General features: G+C 38.6%; 1 protein-coding gene across 2 annotated transcripts in view; it reads right to left on the bottom strand.

The window, feature by feature from the left end:
- ARHGAP18 (Rho GTPase activating protein 18) overlaps positions 1-20,989 on the bottom strand; it is a 100,722-nt gene that overhangs the window by 15,807 nt on the left and 63,926 nt on the right. For both annotated transcript variants that reach the window (XM_040598888.1, XM_040598887.1), the window contains exons 4-9: positions 18,404-18,476; positions 12,733-12,902; positions 10,389-10,554; positions 7,513-7,604; positions 4,870-4,947; positions 1,914-2,073 (exon numbers count right to left, since the gene is read on the bottom strand). In XM_040598888.1, coding sequence (XP_040454822.1) covers positions 1,914-2,073; positions 4,870-4,947; positions 7,513-7,604; positions 10,389-10,554; positions 12,733-12,902; positions 18,404-18,476 — 739 coding nt within the window. The remainder of the gene's footprint in view (positions 1-1,913; positions 2,074-4,869; positions 4,948-7,512; positions 7,605-10,388; positions 10,555-12,732; positions 12,903-18,403; positions 18,477-20,989) is intronic.

Genomic DNA, 20,989 nt, shown 5'->3' with positions numbered 1-20,989 from the left:
CATCCCTACACTCCTCCACCTCCTAGAACAGCTCCTACGTTCTGGCAGTGTTGAGCAGCAGAAAACCCCAACTCTCTCACGCTTGTCACTTGTGATAAATTTCCTCCTGTGACACTTTAAAGGACATGCTCTGGCAAGTCTTCTCAGCAGATTCCATCAGGCCATACATAAAACAAGTGATCAAGGAGTTACCTGCACTTCACATAGTCCTATCACACTATTTCAAAATTCAACAGGGCTGTTCTTGTGCATCCTACTGGGATCCCAACTGAACTGCTATTCCAAATACCTTTCATCCACATTAGTTCGGGAGATACCGTCAAAAAAAAACACCCCAAACACTTCAGCAATGAAACAAAAAAAACCTCTTTCTGACTTTCTACCATAATAAAAAATTAAGGATCTGAATAAATGAGTGAGAAATTACACAGCCATTTAAAATATGGAAGTAGTGGTAACAGTTTATCTACTTGCTCTAGAAAGACATACATTAAAAGTAAGGCATGTCACACCATGTCACAATGCCCAAAAAGCAATGAGAATCAACCTTTTCCCAGGAAAGTAAGGAAAAATACAGTTGTAAAACAATTAAAATGTTACTTACATCAAGGTTTCTGTCTGTTCACCTAAATAACAGCTGAATTGTAGTTGTTTAAATTACTTAAATTAAAAACTTAAATAATCTGAATTAAGTTGTTTAAATATTTAATTCTAACCACACTACTGAGTCACAGTACCGTGAAAAACACTGATTACTGTCACAAAGATGGCCCTTTTTCTCTACCACTTAATCTTATTACATGTAACCAACAAGACGGGCAGACATTTTAAACAATGGGAGGCTATGAAGTGCTATGTCTGTTTTGCGTCAAAAAATGTATAAAGTGTTTTGCATCCTGACACCTGAGTATTTTCCGGGTAAGTAAAACCACATAAGCCTTCACACAGCTCAGGAGTGGCAAGCAGAAACCCTCCTGGCTCCAATCAGTATCCAGTAAGTGAAACAACCCTGAGGAGCTGTTTGCTGCATCATTTGAAAGCATTCCAGCCAGCTTTAACTTGCCACTCAGTACTGCAAAATTACACCACTATGTAGCAGGCATAAGTACCAGCCTCCTACACCCACCTGCTTAATGGCCTTGAAAGGCAGCTCACAACTTGGAGACTTGACGCAGCCCACAGTTTATAAGAATATTTGTCTCTCTGCCTGTCCATGGGAGTTCCCTGAAAGTGTCCCTAAGAAACGTCCCCATTGCTCTGCCTGCAGACAAAGGGGAATAGATTTTTCTGAAAGTTCCACTCCTGTGTTGGCTGGGGAATTAGTGTATGTGGGTTCTCTGCTCCTGATTCGCTATCATCAAGCTGCTCTCTTTCAATTACAGCTGGTATGTTTGCTGCCTTGGTGACCAGTTGGTAAGGAGGCCATTTTCACAGGAACTTGCTGATCTCAAGGGACCAGGGTTGACCAGCAGTTCTGACATTCTGCTCTAACTTTTCCTGTTGTAAATGGACAAAATACCCTAAACAGTGTAAATTACTATTTGTTAGATTTCCTGCAGAACTAGTATATCTTTGCTGTTGTTTTCTTTTGAAGCAAATATTGTTTATAAACTGATACCATCATACACAATTTCCTATAACCCATCTATACCACCTAATGACTATCAGAAACATCAGAAAGTGGTAGTGTACCTCCATTTCATGTGTAAATTATTAAAATAGATGTTACATGAAAAATGTTACTTGTACATTAGCAAAAATATGCCCAGTCTTTTCTCGGGAGAAGTCATAGTGTTGTTATTCAATCTGTTTCTGAGGTTCACATATTATTAGTGAAAATACTGCTACAGCAAAGAGGCACTTCTCTGCACTGGTATCAATTCTTCGCAGCTGAGAGAAAGGACACTACTCACTCTGTACATCTTGGAAAGCTTTGAGATATTCAACAGTGAGGAGTGGCTGAGGCAGTTCACGGATGAAGAGTTTTAAAAGACTTGCTGCATCATGTTGCTTTACATTTTCCCAGTTGAAAGTCCCTTCATAAAATTTTGCTTCCAGTTCTTGGCAAAGACTCTGAAAGGCAGTAGATACAGAGAGCACCAATATACTGGGCTGCTGGAAGTCATGCATTATACACACAGCAATACTTTCCGTAATTTGAAAAAGGGAGAAAAAAGGGACATCTGAAATATCACTTCAGGTGCTGATGATTTTTCCTATAAAAAGATAAACTGGGGACCAGAAGAACTGCGAGCAAACACATAGGAATAGGCAGTAGATGGCCAAATCATATAGGAAGAAATCCCATGGGCCTGCCTTAGGGCCATATGAAATACACTATAAGAACCAGATATCACACTCATTCACGTAAGGGTTACAACTTCCCTTCCCCCAAAATATTAAGATGCGGCTGATATACATAGCAACTCCAACACTGCTACCAAAGGGTATGTATGTAATGCATGCATGGCCATTTTCATAAACAAATATGTTAATTATGCATGTTGACACAGAGTTTCCTATCAAAACATACACCAAAGTGAGGCTCATTCTCTTTTCAAAACATGGGGAAAAAGATTTGTGTGACTGAACAGCTGGATGTCTTGCCATCTACAGGGCATTCCCTGCTGCTGGGCACCTACAGCTTTGCCTAGCACTGGATGTCAAACATGCCCTCTACAGAAGGGGACTGTACTGCAAAACACCAGGTTGAGCAGCAGAATAAAGAGCTCTGAAAGTCTCAGTGACACCTTGTAACTCTGGGGTAGGAAAAGGGTGGAATACTGTTGGCAGCAGACATTACCATATACCTGCCCTGCTCGCATTAGCAGTGCTCAGGCTTTCAGAGGTGTAAAATGGGAACACGCTGCAAGGGCTGAGTCCTTCTTAGTCTGCCATTAAGCATTAGTCCTGCCCTTGCATCCACTTAATTTATTTCTTAGTCCGGCAGAGTGAGAAGTGGCCTCGGTATAGGGCCAGTGGCCCTGAGGCGTGTCTCACAAGTCCCTCCCTTCTTCTTGCCTCAGTTCTTCCAGACAGAAGAGGAGGACAGAGAAACTGGCTTGTTTTGTAAAGTATGTGAGTAGTTATGGAAAGTGCTATGGAAAAGAATGGCCTCAATTATTTATCTGGACAAGAAGGGCACATTGGATAAAGGATACTAGATACATTTTTAAGATACTGTTCTCATTAAATTTAACTTTGCTCTAAAGGGAAAATGGATCTATTTCCAAAGAAAATGTGGACACTGAGGTTGATATAAAAGCTGGATGTTCTCAACTGTCCTCCAGAGAGATCTTCTGTCTCCACTGATTATGCAGGGGGTTCAAAGGCACAAAGATCCTAACTCAGATGTTTAAAGTCAAGTGGGTGTGATTTCCTGCTCATCAACAAAAGCAAGCTTTAGAAATAAAGATGAAAATTCTCCCAGAGTGTCATCAGCTCCTCCATCCACATTCAGACCAAAACTGTGGCAAATGCAGTATTAAACATCTAGATAAGATTAATTGTTTTATCTGAGAGGCAAGGGCAGAAATGTCAACTATACCTCGTAATGTACTACCACTTAGATTTTAAAGTAAATGTATTTAACTATGGAGTATATGCAATGCCCTTTTTTAATAACTCTAAAATCTATCAAGATAGCACAGTATTTTTTCTTGAGGTTATCTGTCCCTTTCTATAAAACTACATAATGGGGAAAATATTTTCTTTTTCTGTAGGAGAAAAAAGTTTAAGAAAATTCAGAGAAAACATCAGTCCTTTAGAATGCTAAATTCTTTGGTTTTCTATACAATTTCCTATTTGAATAAGTAAAGGAACTTAGCATCTTTGCTAACAAAACAATTGCTTAATTCAGAGAAGTAGCTCCTGTAAATAAATACATAAAAAATTAACGGAAGTCAAATAGTGAATGATTCTCTGCCTGGGAAATCATATAAAATGAATACAATCAAAGAATAAACAAATTAAAAAATAACTCCAAGATAATTCCAGTTTGCAGAACTGATGAAAAGTGGAAAATAAAGACTGGAGGAGAATGTAAAAATTTTCTTTTTTTTAAATTCTTCATTACTGGTAAATAAACAAAGCCAATTTCCATACTATTCCCTTCTTTCAGTTGTTTCTAATGAACCAGCTGCTGGACCAAGTTGTACACAACAGTCTGGCAGATGTCTTGGGACAGCTGAATCCACTTAAATGGTCCTTTCTGTTTAGAATTTAAGGCCAGTTCAGACCATCTTTTTAACACATTGACTCTTGGCACAAATCATACGGCGTATTTAGTTTCTTGCATTAAGGCAAATGCTGGGGAAGAGTCTGCATCTAATTGGCACTCACTCCGCAAAGTGTCGGTGTGCACAGACGTGCCTAACAAGATTGTGCTTAGTGAGCTGAGTAGTTATACTGCTGTTCATAAAAATAAATGTGAGAGGTTCTTCAGTGCATGCTGGCTGTCTTGCTCTATAACATAGGTTAAGTCTAGCTATTAAAATAGGCTCACAATGCCAGAGAAAAGCTTCCTCCTGGGGTAGAAAGACTGTGTATGAACTGTTCAGATGATTAAGCTGGTTCAGGGAAAAAGCAAAAGGCTGGAAACCTCGTGCCAAGAATTAATGAGATTTTGGCACAAACGAATTTGAAATGTAGCCTTGGCTCTCCTTCAAACTTAACTCCAGTCTTCTGCCCAAAACTACACTGGATGAAACCATCAGCCTTCTGGCTAATATGACTCAGTTTTCTTTGTAAAGAGACTTTGCTTTCTGTTTAAGATTTTCATAACAGCTTGGTGTTAAAATATATTCACATGACAAAATAAAATAATCAGGTACGTTTTGGGGGACGATAAGAATCTGTTCAATGTTTTACCTTTACTCTTGTTGCAACTCCTGGTATTCTCAGAAGTCCTTCTGTTTCCAGAGTTGCCTCTTCTATCTGGGCAATCAGCTGTGAAACACAAACCATGAACAAAGATGCCAATTAAAAATTACTGGTAGATAGTTCTGATATATTGGAGCCTTTATGTATGTATCTGTGTGTGTGCGTGTACGTGTATGCATGCATTTGTGTATGCACACACATAACAAGCAGACACACAAACACACAGTTTACAAATGGATTACAGTTATTGTAGATTTAGAACAAAACCTTTCATATGGCTCTACCTGTTTTATGAACATTATTAAAGAAGAGTTTGTCTATTTCATTGAAAAAGAAAACTTTTTTAGACCTCCTTCAAGTCTCCTCCAAAGACTGAAGCAGGTTTTTTCCAAAATTACTCTGGTTTCAAAAATAAATCCCAATTACTATCCTTGTTAAAATGTCTCCAAATCAAAACAGTTAAGGTAACGTTAGAAATACAGTACTAATTTTCTCAAAAATACTCTTCTTTATGACTTTACCTGGAAAGAAATAAGCATTTTTAGAGTTTAAAGAAGTTTTGTAAATACTGGCATTCTCCTAACAAACCCAACAGTCTGCAATCCTACACATGGCTAGATAAACTAGCAGAAATTCTGTAAAAGTACTTAAAACACAGATCACAAATTCTGTTTCTCTAAAAGATATGCCTAGAAGTATTCACTGAAGGATGGATTTAAGAGTATTCAAAAGAAATCTGTAAATGTCAAAAGCCAATGACATCATTTTAGCACAAATGTTTTTCACAATGTTTAACTAGGGCAGTGCCTTTGTTACATACCTTCCTGTGCCAGTTCTTGAGTAAGAAAAATTATGCAACACAGTTGTGTATTTTCCAATTACAGAAATTAAAGGAGGTTTACCTACCATTGTATTTATGTAATTGATCAATGTCGTAAAAAAGACCAGATAGAAAAAGCCACAAAGTTACAAAACAGCACTGAAGTTGTCACCCTGGTATATGTTCCTTGGTTAAAAAGAAAAAGTGCTAACTGGCCACATCCAACTCTCTGTACCCAGCTTACACCAGAGCATCAGCTGCCACTTTCATCTGTCGAACACAAAGATGCTGTGGGCATATTATGTGACTTGCCACCATCACCATGTCTAGGTGGTGGGGAGACAAAGGTCTGGTGGCACTGCTGGTGGCCAAAACTCCTTCACACACGCTCACTCACCACTAGCCTCCTGCTTAGGGCAAATCCCTTCTTCATCTCTATCAGGACTGCTTTGCATGGTGCTTCATTAGCAGGCCAGAGTTAATTACTATCAGCAGAAACTTCTGGTGGAGATACATGGATCAGTATTACACTCAGATTTTCCAGTCGGAAAACCCCTAGGCTAAATTATGTCATTATTTTTAACTGTAATCCTTCAATGTAATAAAAACTAGGTGTATTTTTTATTAAAGATTTTATTTTTAATTAAGCAGCTTTCCTGCTAGCTTGGTTTGTTTCATTTCAGTGATATTCAAAATACATTTAAAAAGCAGGATGCACAAAAATGTTCTTTCTTGCACTTATACAAACGTGAGTTTTTATTTTCATATTCTCATTTAAAGAATAACTGTATTCAGAATGATGTCTGCACCTTGCAAAACAAATGACATCTGTAAGCTAGAGATGTTTATGTAGAATTTTCTTCCTGAAAGCTTACTGCGTTACTAGGATAACACAGTGATGAATCACTTTTTGTCATATGATTTCTTTTTTTCTAGATAGCATCTTTCCCAGAAATGTATTTTTATGATCCTGGGGAAGTAATTTTGGCAATGAATGACACAGCAATAGGTTTGAGTGTGATGCAAAACTACTCAAAGTTTTCTCTTTCTCAATAAATAACAAGCCCATCCCCCAAACCTACTGAAACAGTGATGACACGGCATTGTGCTTCTGTCAGTGTTAGGACAGGTCCACACACTGTGGTCTCTCCCTTCTTATGCAATGAGACCTGCTATGCATGGCCAGTAAATCCAGGGTCTCCATCATCTTTCCCATTATCTTCCCCATTACCATAACATGATACAGGCCAAAGCGTGCCCCCCATGTACCAAAGCAACAAATCTTCTGGAAAAGGGCTGCTGCCACCACCACAGGAATGATTCCCACCCACTAGCCACCTGCCTTGTGGTCCAAACCACTTCCGAAAGGAGAAAACCGCTTCCTAAAATGGTAGGTTCAGCCTGTGGGCTAGGGATTGAGAATTTCTACAGAATTTAAAGTATTTGCTCTGACAAAAATAAAGGGCATCCCTACTGATGATGGAAGTTACACCACGTTTATGAAATGCAATTTGGCTGCAGTGGGTTCTTGGATTAATTGGCAGTTTCCACAGACTTACTGGTAAACTTGCCTAAAACATGGAGACCAGTTATAAAGGAATAAAGTTTGGGTTTTGTTAACTCAAAATATAATTGATACAAAGCAAAGTATCACATTTACTGAATTAATAAGTAAAGCTGCAAATAAAAGTTACAATACATTTGATTGAATAGAGCAATATACTGAAAATTGTGCTACAGGGAGCAAATAAATCCAAGACAAAATATTATTTGGTTGTCATGTGCAGGTTTACTTGTTGGTGCCTATTTACCTTTTGAAAAATCAGTGGGATCTTGGTTCCTGGCACCTTCTTCTGATCTTGTTCCAGTAAAACTGGTAGTGGGACACCAAACAAGCCAGAGTCTGAAGAATAATTCAAAAGAAACTGAGATATTATCCACATCTGTTCCAGTACATGTGATAAAGGCATAAACCCACACTTACGAAACGATAAGCCTATTCAATACATTCAGAGCTATCGACCTTTTGTTCAGTGTGTTTGAATGTCTTTGTCAATCAAATTATTACACAAAGCATTCTGCCTAAAAGGATTCATTCATCTTTTCCTTCAACCGTAAATCAGGAGTCTTCTGTTTTGACTTCAAATTGCCATCCACATATTCTGCACTACAGTGAACTGAATTGCATAAATGAACCATCTGCATGGTTCTGGTTTGCAGAATGGATGTGATGATGACCCTCAATGCAGATCTTCATCACTCAATGCAAGTTATTATAGTTAAGATGCAAATGGCATGAGTAAAATATCCAGAAACTTGGCTACTAAAATAAGACATGTAATTATCACCCGGAGTTACTCTGAACGTTTCTCTCTATGAGGGTTTTGAAAGAAGAGCTTTTCAACCCCTGTGCTTTTTCATTATATAACACCAGCAGGATAACAAGATCACCAAAGGTGTTTTGCTGTTTCTTTGTTGGTTTTTTTTTTATTTTTGGGTGGGGTTTTTTTTGGTGTTTTTTAATAAAAGCAAAAATACAGTTAAGTCTTGGTTGAGAAAACAGCCTTTACAATAGGGGTAATGCAATGCAAATTTAAAAAAAAAAAAAAAGGAATCGTCTCAGTTAATCTAGCCCTGCCTGATGCAAAACTAGTCTTAGTCTTCAAGTAAATGGGACTCCCATGTGTTTATGGCCCAGCTGAGTAGAAGTGAATGACCATTAAAAGAGAGATATAGTAGCAAAAACTAACCCAAAGTTTACTGATACAGAACTTCTCTCAGAAGTACTGATAATTGCTATATGTGCAGTTTTTCTGAAACAGCATACAATACATGTAGCTAAAAGCCCCTGCTTGGTATGATGCCATGCCAATCTGAGCACAGAACAGCTGTAATTACTGAAAATATGTCAGCCCTTGAGATAATGTGATACATGTCAAAGAAACCATCAGTTTCAGTGACAAATCAGGGAGTTCTTGTACCTCTATCAGCATAAAAAGTCTACCTATAAAATATGTAGGGACTCATACATACAGTCAATATCCATACCCCATAGTTTTATCAGCTTGAACATCTTGTCAATAATAAAAGTTTCTACTGAGATGAAGTTGGAGAAACAAACTGTAGGAGGTTCAATAGAAAGGAAGGGCTGAGCACAGCACAGTGTTCCCCAGAAGAATTATGTTTTCATCAGTTTTACATACTCAAGCCAAAGGGGAACAGCCAACAGATCCACCATTGTATGAATCAATTGGCCAAAGAACACTTCAGGAGGGAAGAGGCGAGGGTCAGGCAGAGCAGCGCACTGAAGGCATTACATTGCAAAAGCAGATCTGTTTGGCAGAAAGAGTGGCTTGTCACTGTCTACTTCCTACACATTCCCATGAGTCTAGCCCATCTTTTTTAACTTTTAGAAGTTTTATTCAATTCAATGTTTTTCATGACTGCCTGTCATTCAGATAAATAATACTATGAGTGAAATTCAATGAACAATAAATTTGGTAAGAAGAATCAATTAAAATTAAGATCCAAAATACAAGAAAAGGAAGTGTCTTGTCCCCATTTATTACTGAAAGCACATGGACTTCTGCAAGAAGAACAAGCATTTAAGGGATCAAGGTTTCATAAATGTTTCTGTGTATGCCTTTTGCATTCAAAAACTGATTTTCTACTACTGTAAAGCAAAGAGCATATTTTGAAGAATCTATTGTACCTTGCTGTATATTTCCCAACCCTTTCTGTTGCTTTCAGTTGTTTAAAAAGAACTGTTGCACTGTCACATTCACTGAACCTTGACAACAGGGTTTTGGCCAAAGCAGGCTTGTGATTAACTAGTAACACATTTCAAGCTCTTGTAAAGCATTTAGCAGAAGCCAGCAACACAGAAAACAAACAAAGCACTGGAAACCTCTAGCATCTGAAATTGGTTTTCACGTGTCCTGTGTTCCCAAGAAAAGCACTGTTAATATACACATGCTCCAACAGCTTGCAGAGCAAAATGGTGTTGCAGCTGTCTCGACACCGTCTGCAGCAGCCCAAATTTTCCACTTAATATTATGTCATTCAGAAAAAAAACCCTGCATTATGGCCTGAGTAAATACTGGATGGGCAAGGCCTATGTGACATAGGAAAGTCTGTACCAGACAGAAGAGGAAAGGAGGCAACAAAGGTTCCCAGCATCTCCAGTCAAGGGCAATGAAAGCAAAAAAGTCAGGTAGACTCACAGAATTATTTAGGATAGAAAAGACCTTTAAGATCATTGAGTCCAACTGTAAAAGCAGCACAGTACCTACCTTCAGGAAGTCAGGAAAAGAATACCCACAAGGAACACATACATGTGCCCTCCAAGGGAATACATCAGCAGATACAAACTTCTGTGAAGCAATTCTTCCCACACAGTGTGCTACTGAGATAGTTCCCCTTCTTCACTCCTTGGTTTATCTGCTCAGTGACTGACTGGAGCTTTAATTTAGACAAAAAGCATGGTCCTGTAGCCAGACTGACTATATGCATGAATTTGCTTAAAGTGAGCCTTGAGTTAAGGCATATTATTAAACACTGCTGAGGACCTATGTTACTATATATATTAATATATATTTTCTGCTGGAAATCCATAAAGAACTGGATGCATTTGTTTTACTGGATTAAAACAGATCCATTTCATTCAGAATATGAAACACAGACTTACCTTTGGTTTTGATTTTTACAGCTTTTTGCTGCTTGAATTCTGTACCAAGTATGTCATAGAGAGCAGTTAATTCAATCAGTGCTAAAGAATAGACTTTCTTCATGTCCTGAGGGGCCAGGTCACCAATCTTCGTGGTACCTGTTTTGTCCTTCGGCAGCCTGAAATTCTAAAAGCAGAGATTTGCAGCAGAGTGACTAATCCAAGTCATAACAAATTACTTAGCTGGAAGGCTGTGCTTCCTTCAGGGCAGAACCTTTCATCATGAAACTTGCTGTTACTAACTCAATCACACAAGAATCCCCCAAATAGGTTGTAAAGCAGATGATCTTAAAATCATAGGAGGATTTAGGCTCCTAGTGACTTCTGGAGGTCACCTAATTCAACTGCCTGCTCAAAGCAAGGCTAAATTCAAAGTCTGATCGAGTTGCCTGTTTGCTGTCAAACTCAATTTTGAAAACTCACAATAACCTCTGTGGGCACCTGTTCCAGTCCTTAATGATCTCATGGTAACTTCTTTTACTTTGCAAAACAGAATTTCCCCTGTAGTCACTTGCATCCATTGCCTCTTGTCCTTTTGCTCTGCACCTCCAAGAAGAATCTGGCTTTGTCCTGCTTGTAACTACCTCCCACCCCTCCACACCACTACTTCTGTATCCTTTTGCAATATATAGTGGTGGAAAGGGCTATTGATGAACAATCCTATGCATGTACAACTGGGACAGAAATTGCTCTGCTCTTATGAACACAAAATAACATATTTGGCTGCGATAAATAAAGAGAAGGGGGATCCTTAATTATTACTCATTTCTATTGCACTAAATGCTCAGAAGCTGCAGTCAGAGACCAATATGAAATTAAGCTAAGAGAGTGAGGGAGAGGGACTTCTCAGCTCATTGAGCTATTTGACTCCATTTCTCACCAGCAGGCTTCTAAGCAAGACTCTTGCCTGAGCCTAACAATTAGCAGAGTGCATCACTCAAAGCAGGAAGGCTGATAAGACTTTCTTCCATTTGGAAAGATATATTATACTCCAGAATAATTTTCTTATCCTGTACAATCCCAGCAACAGCACAGATGAACTGGTGGTCGTGGTACATGACTACAAAGGCACATACCAAAACATAAACATAAATTCACAAATTGTAGATAGTCAGTTTCCTGCCTTGAGGTTTCATTGACTTGCACAAACATGTATGTTTAAAAATAGCTGCCAATGATGAAGGTGGAACAAATACAGTCAGACTTAAATAGGCAGCTCTCTTCCTTTTCCTATCATTTTGCCACTCCTTTCACCACTGAAGAAGAAATCCCATAGCCATGTCTTTGAGTAATCCTTCATAAGCCTAGCTAAAAGTATAGCTAATGTATGCATATATGTATGTATGTGCATATATGCAAAAGTAAAGAGTATAGCTATCATTTCCTTGTTATAGGCTGCATTAGAGAAACATGACTCAAACACTTCAGAATCCATTTCTAAATATCCATTAGTGTCTGGTTTATAATGTTTAAACTACGATGCGTGGAGTAATTACTATTTGAAGAACTGCACATGTTCTTATCTATATTAAGTGTTTGAAGAACTGTGAAACATTATCACTTCAGACACTATGTTTACTCAGACATGTTTGCATACAGTTTGGGGGGTGGGGGCAAGGAAAAAAGACATATTTCACACCACTTATTAGTTTACAGGTCTGCATGGTCATGAACTGTTAGGCAGAGAGAGATCCTCAGAGAGATGCCTTGAAGAATTTTCTTTTTTATTTGTTCAGATTCATTCAGAATGAGCCCTTTTTCATTAAGAGCTGGAAAGAAAAACTGAGCAGAAATTAATCCCAGATTTCTGCCATTTGACTTTAGACTTCTACAGACCATTCTGTTCTTCATTTTCATCCCTCACCTATTTGTATGGGATAACTGCGCAAAGTTTCTACAGGCGCCCATCAACCCTTTTTAAATGACAGCAGAGCTTTTTATTACAGAGGTAAAGCATGTCACCTCAGGTAACATGAAAAGGGGCTGTAAATAAATGCAGAAGGACAGTCTGTGGACAACTACCACTAAGCCACTATGCCAGCTTAATATTACCAGTCTGTAATTGCTTACACAAAGAGTGCATTTTGCCAAACAGACAGGCATAAAAGTAGTTACTTCACTGTTATTGAGAATACTATTCCCAAAAACGAGTTATCTTGAGAACGTCTATCTCCATGAAGCTGGATCCGACAAAGTTCTTCTAAATGTAATTCACCCATTTCAGACAAATATCATCCAAACACTACCACTAGTTAAAAAAAAAATAAACAAAAATAAAAGAGATCAATAAATGGGAAACACCTACCGGAAGAAGAGTGTCACCCCCTCCACCCTTGCACATTTTGCCTGCTGAGCTGTCTCTGAGATTAGCTGCCTGTTCTGCAAATGGTATCTCCAAATTGATGTCAGTGTCCGAAAATGGCATGTCTTCAAGCAGGCTATTCTGCTCACCTGTTACAAGACTAAGCTTTGGACCTGAAAACAGAGTAAAAAAATTAATAACCAACTGCAGCACAATTAAGCACCACTCAGTGCATGAAAATAAGTTTAAAACCAAGTAGAAAGTAATGTTGAGCAAGTGATGGACTTTCTGGTTGCAAATTCACTCATTTCTGCATATTTTTTATGTCAGTTGAAAATTTAGCTTCTTAAAAGGGTTCATCTTTTGTAACTTTTCTTGAACAATTCTGCCAAGGCATGGGGTTTTCTGCTATTTATCTATTATGAAAAGAAAACGCAATCTACCTTAAACAAACAGCAGACTCCCAGAATTTTCCAGAGCCAAACAGCTTTGGCATCAGAAGTTTCTTGCTGTCAAATGCCTTCTAGCCTCAAAGACCCCACAACCAAATCAGCAATTCCTTCTGCCATTAAAATTTCAAAAGCAAAAGAGAATGTTTTCTCTATGATCCAAAGCATTAACATCTGGGAATAACTGGGAGTACACAGATCATGTCTTTGTCCCAGCATTCCTGTCCTCATCTCAGTCTGAAGAGTCTAGATTTCTCAGAACTGTTTGGACATGTTTCCATGATACAGGGAAGGACGAAGTACTCAGCAATGGCCCTACTTCTCTTTCTTTGTTCCTTAAAGGAATCAAACACTAGACAAATTTAGAACATATTTTGTTTAAAAAGAAAAAAACCAACAACGACAAAAAAAACACAGAAGGAAAAAAAAAGGGAGGCAGTTCTGCTTTTAGAAAAAGAAGTCCTATTTCATTGTAAATCGGCCACTGCTTCTCAGACTGAAGTTAAAAATGTATCATGAAAGAAGCAAAATTAAAATCATATTGTAAATAACACTATTCAATACAAAGTAACGAAGACAATTTAGCCAGAGAAAGATTCTGATATCTCTACCATCTCTCTCATGATTTGGTACTTCTTAAAAGGATACACCCAGAACTAGGTTCCTTGTACAAGGCACTACAAATATCTTGCAAGTATTTGTGATGAAATTCAGACTTTCTTAAAACCAGGGCAAATATAAACAAATAAATCCTGCTTATTTCAGTGGGACCAAGATTTTGCCTAGAATCCTACTCACACAAGACTGCAGCCTGTTCAAAGCTAATATACCACAAATGCAGGAAAAGTGGGATGGAAACGGACATGAGTTGAGGAAGAGAACCATGAACACTGCATATGCTTTGGTATAAGAATATTGTGATAACATAATAAATTAAACTCTATACACTGCTGTGGGAAATTTTGGCCTGGCATAATTACGTTAAGCCAAGCCAGAAAAAAACTCCCCAAAAATGCAAGTACAGCAACACTTGACCTTGAAGCAGGGGAAAGGCTGCAGAAATGCTGATTAAGAGTGAAAGCATCAGGGAAGTACTGCTCTACACTGATGCTTCCAGTGGTCTGCAAAAGAGCCGAGCTGCAAGCACACAACCCAAACAACGTATGAAGCATGACACAAATGACACTTAATGACACAAAGCCAAGACTAGTCTGTGGTAGCTTTTAGAGCGAGTCCTGAAAATAACCTCAGTCTGCCAGGGCCAAACTCAGGTGACAGACAGGCAAGTGGCTGCAGCTACCACTGCCACTCCCTAGTAGGGCACAGTGCTTTAGGTAACTTATGTAGAGCTGAGACACTTCCAGAGAGAAGGTGGATTTGAGTTAACACTGACTGTACTTACAACCAAGTAATGCTGTAAGAAGCAGAATAAAACATTTCCAAATTTTGCCTGTTGTGTGTGTTACTCGCCACTGGCTCTTTTCAAAGTGGCTTCTGTTCACTTTCCATAGACCCTGAAAGACGCCTGGGGCATACGCTAAAGATTAAGCTGATCCTGAAACTAGAGCTGCTACTTTCAGCAAAGAGATATATGAGACCTCAGTAACCAAACATATCCAAGGTCAAATTCATCCCTGGCTTCGATCTTTGGCCTCCCTGCGTGTGTGTATCTGTATATATAGTGTAAACTATTTAATGCATCTGAACTAAAGGAAGACAGTTCCCAGTTCCCCCAAGACTTTTGTCATGCTAATGTGGTGTATACATGACCTACATACTTCCTACCAGCCTGGGAGGGATCTGATGTTAACAAACAAAAAGGCAGTAGCTCCTGTTTCAGTCCTCTAGTCATATGAAGGTGCAGTGTAAAGCAGATGTCTTGGTAACGTTGTACACATTTGAAAGGTCTAGAAATGTTGCTATTGCAAGGAGTTTCTTCTTGGTTGTACAGCCTTGCTCCTGTTGTTGTACATTCATTAACTAGGAAGCAGCTGTAAGAGGAAGCAGCTTTGGTGTTCTGCCAACCTGTCAACTACATGTTCCACAAGAGAAATGCAAGATACAGAAAAATGTAAATATTGCTATAAGCATGTGGAAACCATATTTTACATTAGTCCTGTACCTTTTCCATGGTTCACAGTGCTATTTAAAGATCACATAAAATGAGGGCAATTCTTCAGGAGTGTGGTGAGGGCTACATTTTGGGTTTCTTTTTAATAGAACATGGAAATACTGGTAGTGTCAACCTTGCTATTTCCTAGTTTTGCTAGAGAATCTGGAGTATACCCTGATGGAGCTATGTTTATAGATCTTAATTTAGAACTGGAAAGGTAGAACAGCTATTATTTTTCTTTTGGACTGACAAAGCATTTCTCTAAAATGCTAATTCATAGCAGACTTTAAATAGAAAATAAAAAATGTGGTAATCTTTTCACTAACACTCTTGTCACTTCAGTCATAGATTCTTCATTTAGCATGCAAAATGAAAAGCAGAAACAAACTCTTTAATTAAAAATACAACTACATTTCAGTCTTTTTCCCTATCAAGAAGCAAACATTACAGCTCTTTTCCCTCATGTTACATATTCTTTCATCCATTTGATGATGCTTATACAGAGGTTTTACCTAACATTCTTCCCTAGTAGCTAATCCTGTGTGTTCAGGACAACTGCAGTCCCACAGTAAACTGAGTTTTGCTGCTCCCTTATTTAAGTTAATGAGTATTTAGCTTTTCATCTGTTTTATTCTTTCTGTTTTATTCCTTGAGGTATCTCAACCAACTTGGGATTACTCTTTTCTTTCATAGCTGTTGAACATACTGCTAGCTTTGCAGGTCTTTAGTGAGTGTTACGGATTGCTAAAATAATAATGTCTTTTGACAGCTTAATACATGATTCTGAATTTTATTTTTGTTTCCTGTAGACACATTCTGTATCTACATGAAAAAAAGAGGCACTTAAAGACAGTAAGTGAGGTTCCTTCCAAAAAACCTCAAATATGCATCTATCAACAAAAAAATCTTAGGAACTCATTAAACTGTTCTGTTTGAGGAGGATCAGGCAGAAAGGAATAAAAACGTAATGGTTTCTTATTATCCCCTGAGTTTGCTTACAGTGTTTAGGCAAGAAACAGGGTGTGTCAGACTGGCAAGAAAGCAGGAGTGAGCACAGGTTCACACAGCCCACGTATGCTCTAAGGGCAAACCATTATCACCTTCAGTCTGGCAGAAGCACTTGGGAACGCAGCATTCAAATACCAAATTAGGAACAGTCATCACCTTTGGAGAAAGGCCAGAGTCATTCACTCTAACAGTTTTAAGACATCTCAAATTAAGCTTTGGATTTTTTTTATAATGTCTGAGATGATATTAATATTTTTCAGGTAAAACTGGTACTAATTCTCTGTTAAAGAGGGTTTCCATTTTAAAATAATGTCTTTGGATTTGGATTTCATAAATACTTACTATTTCTGAAATATCAGGCATGGTTTACTTTTTGTCTTAAATTCATTCACTGTTTGTATAACACTAATTTGCTCATCATTCTGGAGGAAAGATCACAGCACAGCACTGAAACAGGTGTGGTGCTTTTAACACCATCAAATTTGCATGGCTTGACTGCAAATTAAACTGATTTTTTCTTCCTGCTCCAATCTTGGCAGCAGAGCCCACTTTTAGCATGTTGACAAAAGCAGAAGTATATCAGGATGTAAGCAGGCTGCATTTGCCATCCACATCACAATCTGTACTGAGGAGAGCTAACATATGGGATTTGCCTTTCAGAACTTCACATTTCTGAAGGGTTCATCAGGGCCACTGGAAAAAAAAAAGAACCAGATGTGATAAAAACTAATAATTGTTTGGTCGTTTTCCAGCTCTGAATCCTACAGTGCAGTTTATTGACACAAGCACCAGGCATCTCTTCCTTCCCTTTTGCTGAACCAGCAGTCTGGCAGTCCTCCCAATTTTTTACTATTCTTATTGGAGCGGGGTTTTCTGAGAGGGAGGGAGGGAGGGAAGGATTAACAAAACTTCTGGAAACAGACAGATTTGGTGATATTCAGGGCTGGTTTATATATCTATGTCTCCCATTTCAACTTCCATGCACGCTCTGTATTGTCTGTTGCTGTTTTCTAAGTCCAATCCTAAAGTAACAACTTTTCCAGAATACTACTAGTCAGTATTCTAGAACTGCAGCAGTATTTTATTTGGTGGCTTAATTACAGGTAAGTAACATGCAGCGGGGAATTTGATCCACCTGCTTGACTATTTAAGCAGCTATAGGAGTCAGTCTAACACCTATATGCTATCCAGTCCCCTGGAAGAAGGAAAAAAAAAAAAACCCCAACATACAAACAATGCAGAATAGCAATGCAGTATCTTAAAAGCTTAAATGGCTGCCAGTTAATATCCTGATCTCTGCAGTGGTAGGTATGGTGGTATAACAGACATGGTGTAACCCCTACTTTGAAGAAACCTAAGATGATGCAGGGCAGCCACCCTTTTATTATTTGACCTGAAGAACAGCAGAAAGCTTTGTGAAAGTCTTTCATCACAATTCATGCTCTCAAAACAGGTCCTATCAAATCAGCTAAGGACTTCTGTGGTGCTCTGTCCTACCTGGCAGTGAGAGGGAGGGGTCTTCAGTGGGTACTACACCCCTCTGGAGTAATCACGCGCTGTTGAACACAACTCAGTCCTACATACACATAATGCTATCTCCTTTCCATTTTCCTTAAAAAGGTAAATAACTTTTTCCTTCGATCCCTGCTTTTCTTTAATTTTGAGCTGCAGATACATCACCAGTTCTCACTTTTTTTGGATGTTTATAGTCCATTTGTTTTTGTTCCCTTGCATGCACTGATGGGCTTATGTATAATGCTTCATTTCCTGTACTGTACAGCAGAGATAAACCAGAAGGGATAAATTAAGGATCAGGAAAGACCTAAGCATTAGCTATGCGAGGAGACTTCTCTCAGAGGACTCAATTATAAGACGATCACTGGTAACAAACAAGGTTTCCCAGATGGCTGAAAGGACACTACCTACAGCCACACTTTAAAAATTTTAAACCACATCAATGCAGGCCAGAACACGTTTCTCATAAGAATTTAATTTTATTTTGCTGAAAAGTTACTTGTAATAAGAACCTATGTAGTAGTTTGTGTAGTTGAAAGCCTACAAAACAAAAGGAGGAAAAAAAGCCCAGACAGTTGTTTGGCATTACCTTTTGTTCCATCTTGTGTTTCATTTTTGTTTTCACTTGTTCTCACAGTTGAGGGCTCACTTCCATCACAGACCTAAGAAAGGAAAAATAAATACGCACGCCTATAAAACCAAGCGTGTGTTTGTAGAAACTCCTGCAATTCAGGGTTATGCAGAAGCGCACCTGTGTTTTTCAGTAGAAAACCCTTTGCCAAAGTCCAAGGGGATCTGAAATCTAGGTAATTAAAAAAGAAGTAATTAAGTCCATTACCCCTTTTCCTAAAAGGCTAAGGTATAAGACTTGATTTTCCAGAGTTACAAAGACTAAGAAATTGTGGTCTTTGACCTGAAGCCATAATTTGCACTGGAAAGTATATGGAAAGGGAATGTGGAGGAGACCTTTTGACTGACTCAGTTGAAATACGTCCCTCTTGCAAAATCTTGCATGGTTGCCTCCCTTACAAAGCAATCCCATCTCTTTTGCAGGGTGGCCTGGCATTAATATCGGTGCTTACAGCTTATAGTCCTAACAGCAAAACTGGAACACCCTGAAGAGACAACAAAACAGGAAAGGATTTGAACCATCTTCTTCCCTCTACAATGCTGCACTACCCAGTCTCAAGATTTGCCCCATTCTATGAACTGGATGACACCTACTAGAGAAAAAAATATTTTACAACCTGTAGAAAATCTACACCCATATAAGTTTTTACCCATATATAATTTTTATTATCCTTTTGGCAACTCAAATCAACAATGAATGTTTAGCACTCCGGATTTTTAATTTTATTTCACTCAAGCATTGTATAACTCCATGCATACTGAGGAAAAAAAATAAATCAAGTTTTAAAGATTTCTACTACCAACACAAATCCGCTTTTTTTTTTTTTTTTAAATCTGAGATCTTGAGAGGTGAAAGAAGACAGCATGACTGCCCAGAAAATTATTACTGTTTCACAGAGCAGTAGAAGGAGACTAGGAGGCTGTCAAGATACCGAGTCTAGCTTCTCTTCAGGAATATGGCAGGAAATTTAGTACCAACATCAACACAATTGTTGTGTTGATCCAAAACATCAAGACTATTGTTTTACCTTTCCTCCTGCTTTCCTCCAGGTGAAGGGAGGTTACAGGGATTTGGAGGCTATTATTAAACTGGAATGACTTCATACAACTGCAGATGGCTTCAGTCCTCTTTTGTTACATAAAAAGCTGTCTAATATTGGGAGAGTAACAAGGCACCGAGACAAGTTACCTAGGGAAGTGGTAGAAGCTGCTGCACTACAGGCTTTCTGTGACAGATGAGATGAATAACCACAAGCAATGACTTCTATACAATTATCTTGCTTTGCAGAAAAGAATGTGGTATAGGTTTAAGGGCCTACACTTGTATTATTTTATTTCAGTCAAGGAGACTTGTTTAAAAGAAGTCTTCTTTTTCCCCGGTTATTTCTACATTTAATAAATATTCTAAACTTCTGTTTTATACATCTTAAATGGCTACAATCATTTGTTTGCATTTCTTCTCACTGATGTCATCGATATAAAAACATCTATTTTAAGATACACAGAAGTCTACTGAACACTGTGACACGATTTTCAAACATTACAATGTGCAGCTTAAATTCAGGAACATGAGTATTTACTGCGCTTTACTGAAATAACACACTTGAAAGGGAAATTATACTGCTTCAAGCTATATGATATTTTACCTAAATTGCTCTGCTATTAGATCTTGTAATTTTTAGGTGTAGTCAATTCCAGATCAGATCCTGGAAAGCTTTTATGGAGTTAATACACCATTTGCAACCACATGCAAAGCAGAACCGTGGAAAAGGAAGTTATGCCTTCAGAATTTGAGCTCACACACTCCCCTCACTACATTTCACTCTAACGAATTTGAAAGTTGCTGAAGGAGAGGAAGCTGTTGAGGGAAGAAAGTTAAACCCCCTCAAAATTCACCTTGCTTTCCATGACCATTACCATTGCACTGAATGGCAGCAGCAGCAGTGAGAACAAAGGATGGGGCTGAGGTCAAGTAAGCTAGCCGTCCACTTCCATCAAGTTAGAGTGTCTTCTTACAGCTAAAAATCTCATTGCTTTTGGGGGAGCAGACAAGACGCATACATTTCTCCACATAAGAGGAATTCTGATCATAGTCTCTATTTCCCTCCTTCCCCTTTGCTGCATATGGGACAGGAACTCTCCCATTCGCTACCCCATGAGGGAAACTGGGACCCTTCAGGACCTGCCAGAGCAACTTCCCACACACAGTTTAAAGACACACACAGGCCCTGGGAGTTAGTGAGGGGTCTATGCACCCAGAAGACAGGCATAAAGACCTAGCCAAAATAGAGGAGGTTAGGTTGATGTCCCCGTTTTCCTGTTTTTTTTTTAAAAAAAGAAACAAGAGCAGCAGTACCTAAGAGGGACTGCCACCTATCTGGCAGATCCCTCAGGATGGATTCAGGGCACTACCACACAAAGAAAAAAGCAGGCTTTTGATAGCTCTTTGGGTGACTGTTGTCACATGTTTTGCATTAGCGTTTAAATTAATTCAGATTAATATCTTTACCACGGAGTGGCTGTTCTATTCATCACCTTCAAGTAA

This window comes from Falco naumanni, chromosome 6 (genome assembly GCF_017639655.2).
Source record: "Falco naumanni isolate bFalNau1 chromosome 6, bFalNau1.pat, whole genome shotgun sequence".
Classification (NCBI taxonomy): Eukaryota; Metazoa; Chordata; class Aves; order Falconiformes; family Falconidae; genus Falco; species Falco naumanni.
This window is presented reverse-complemented; position numbering and strand designations above follow the sequence as displayed.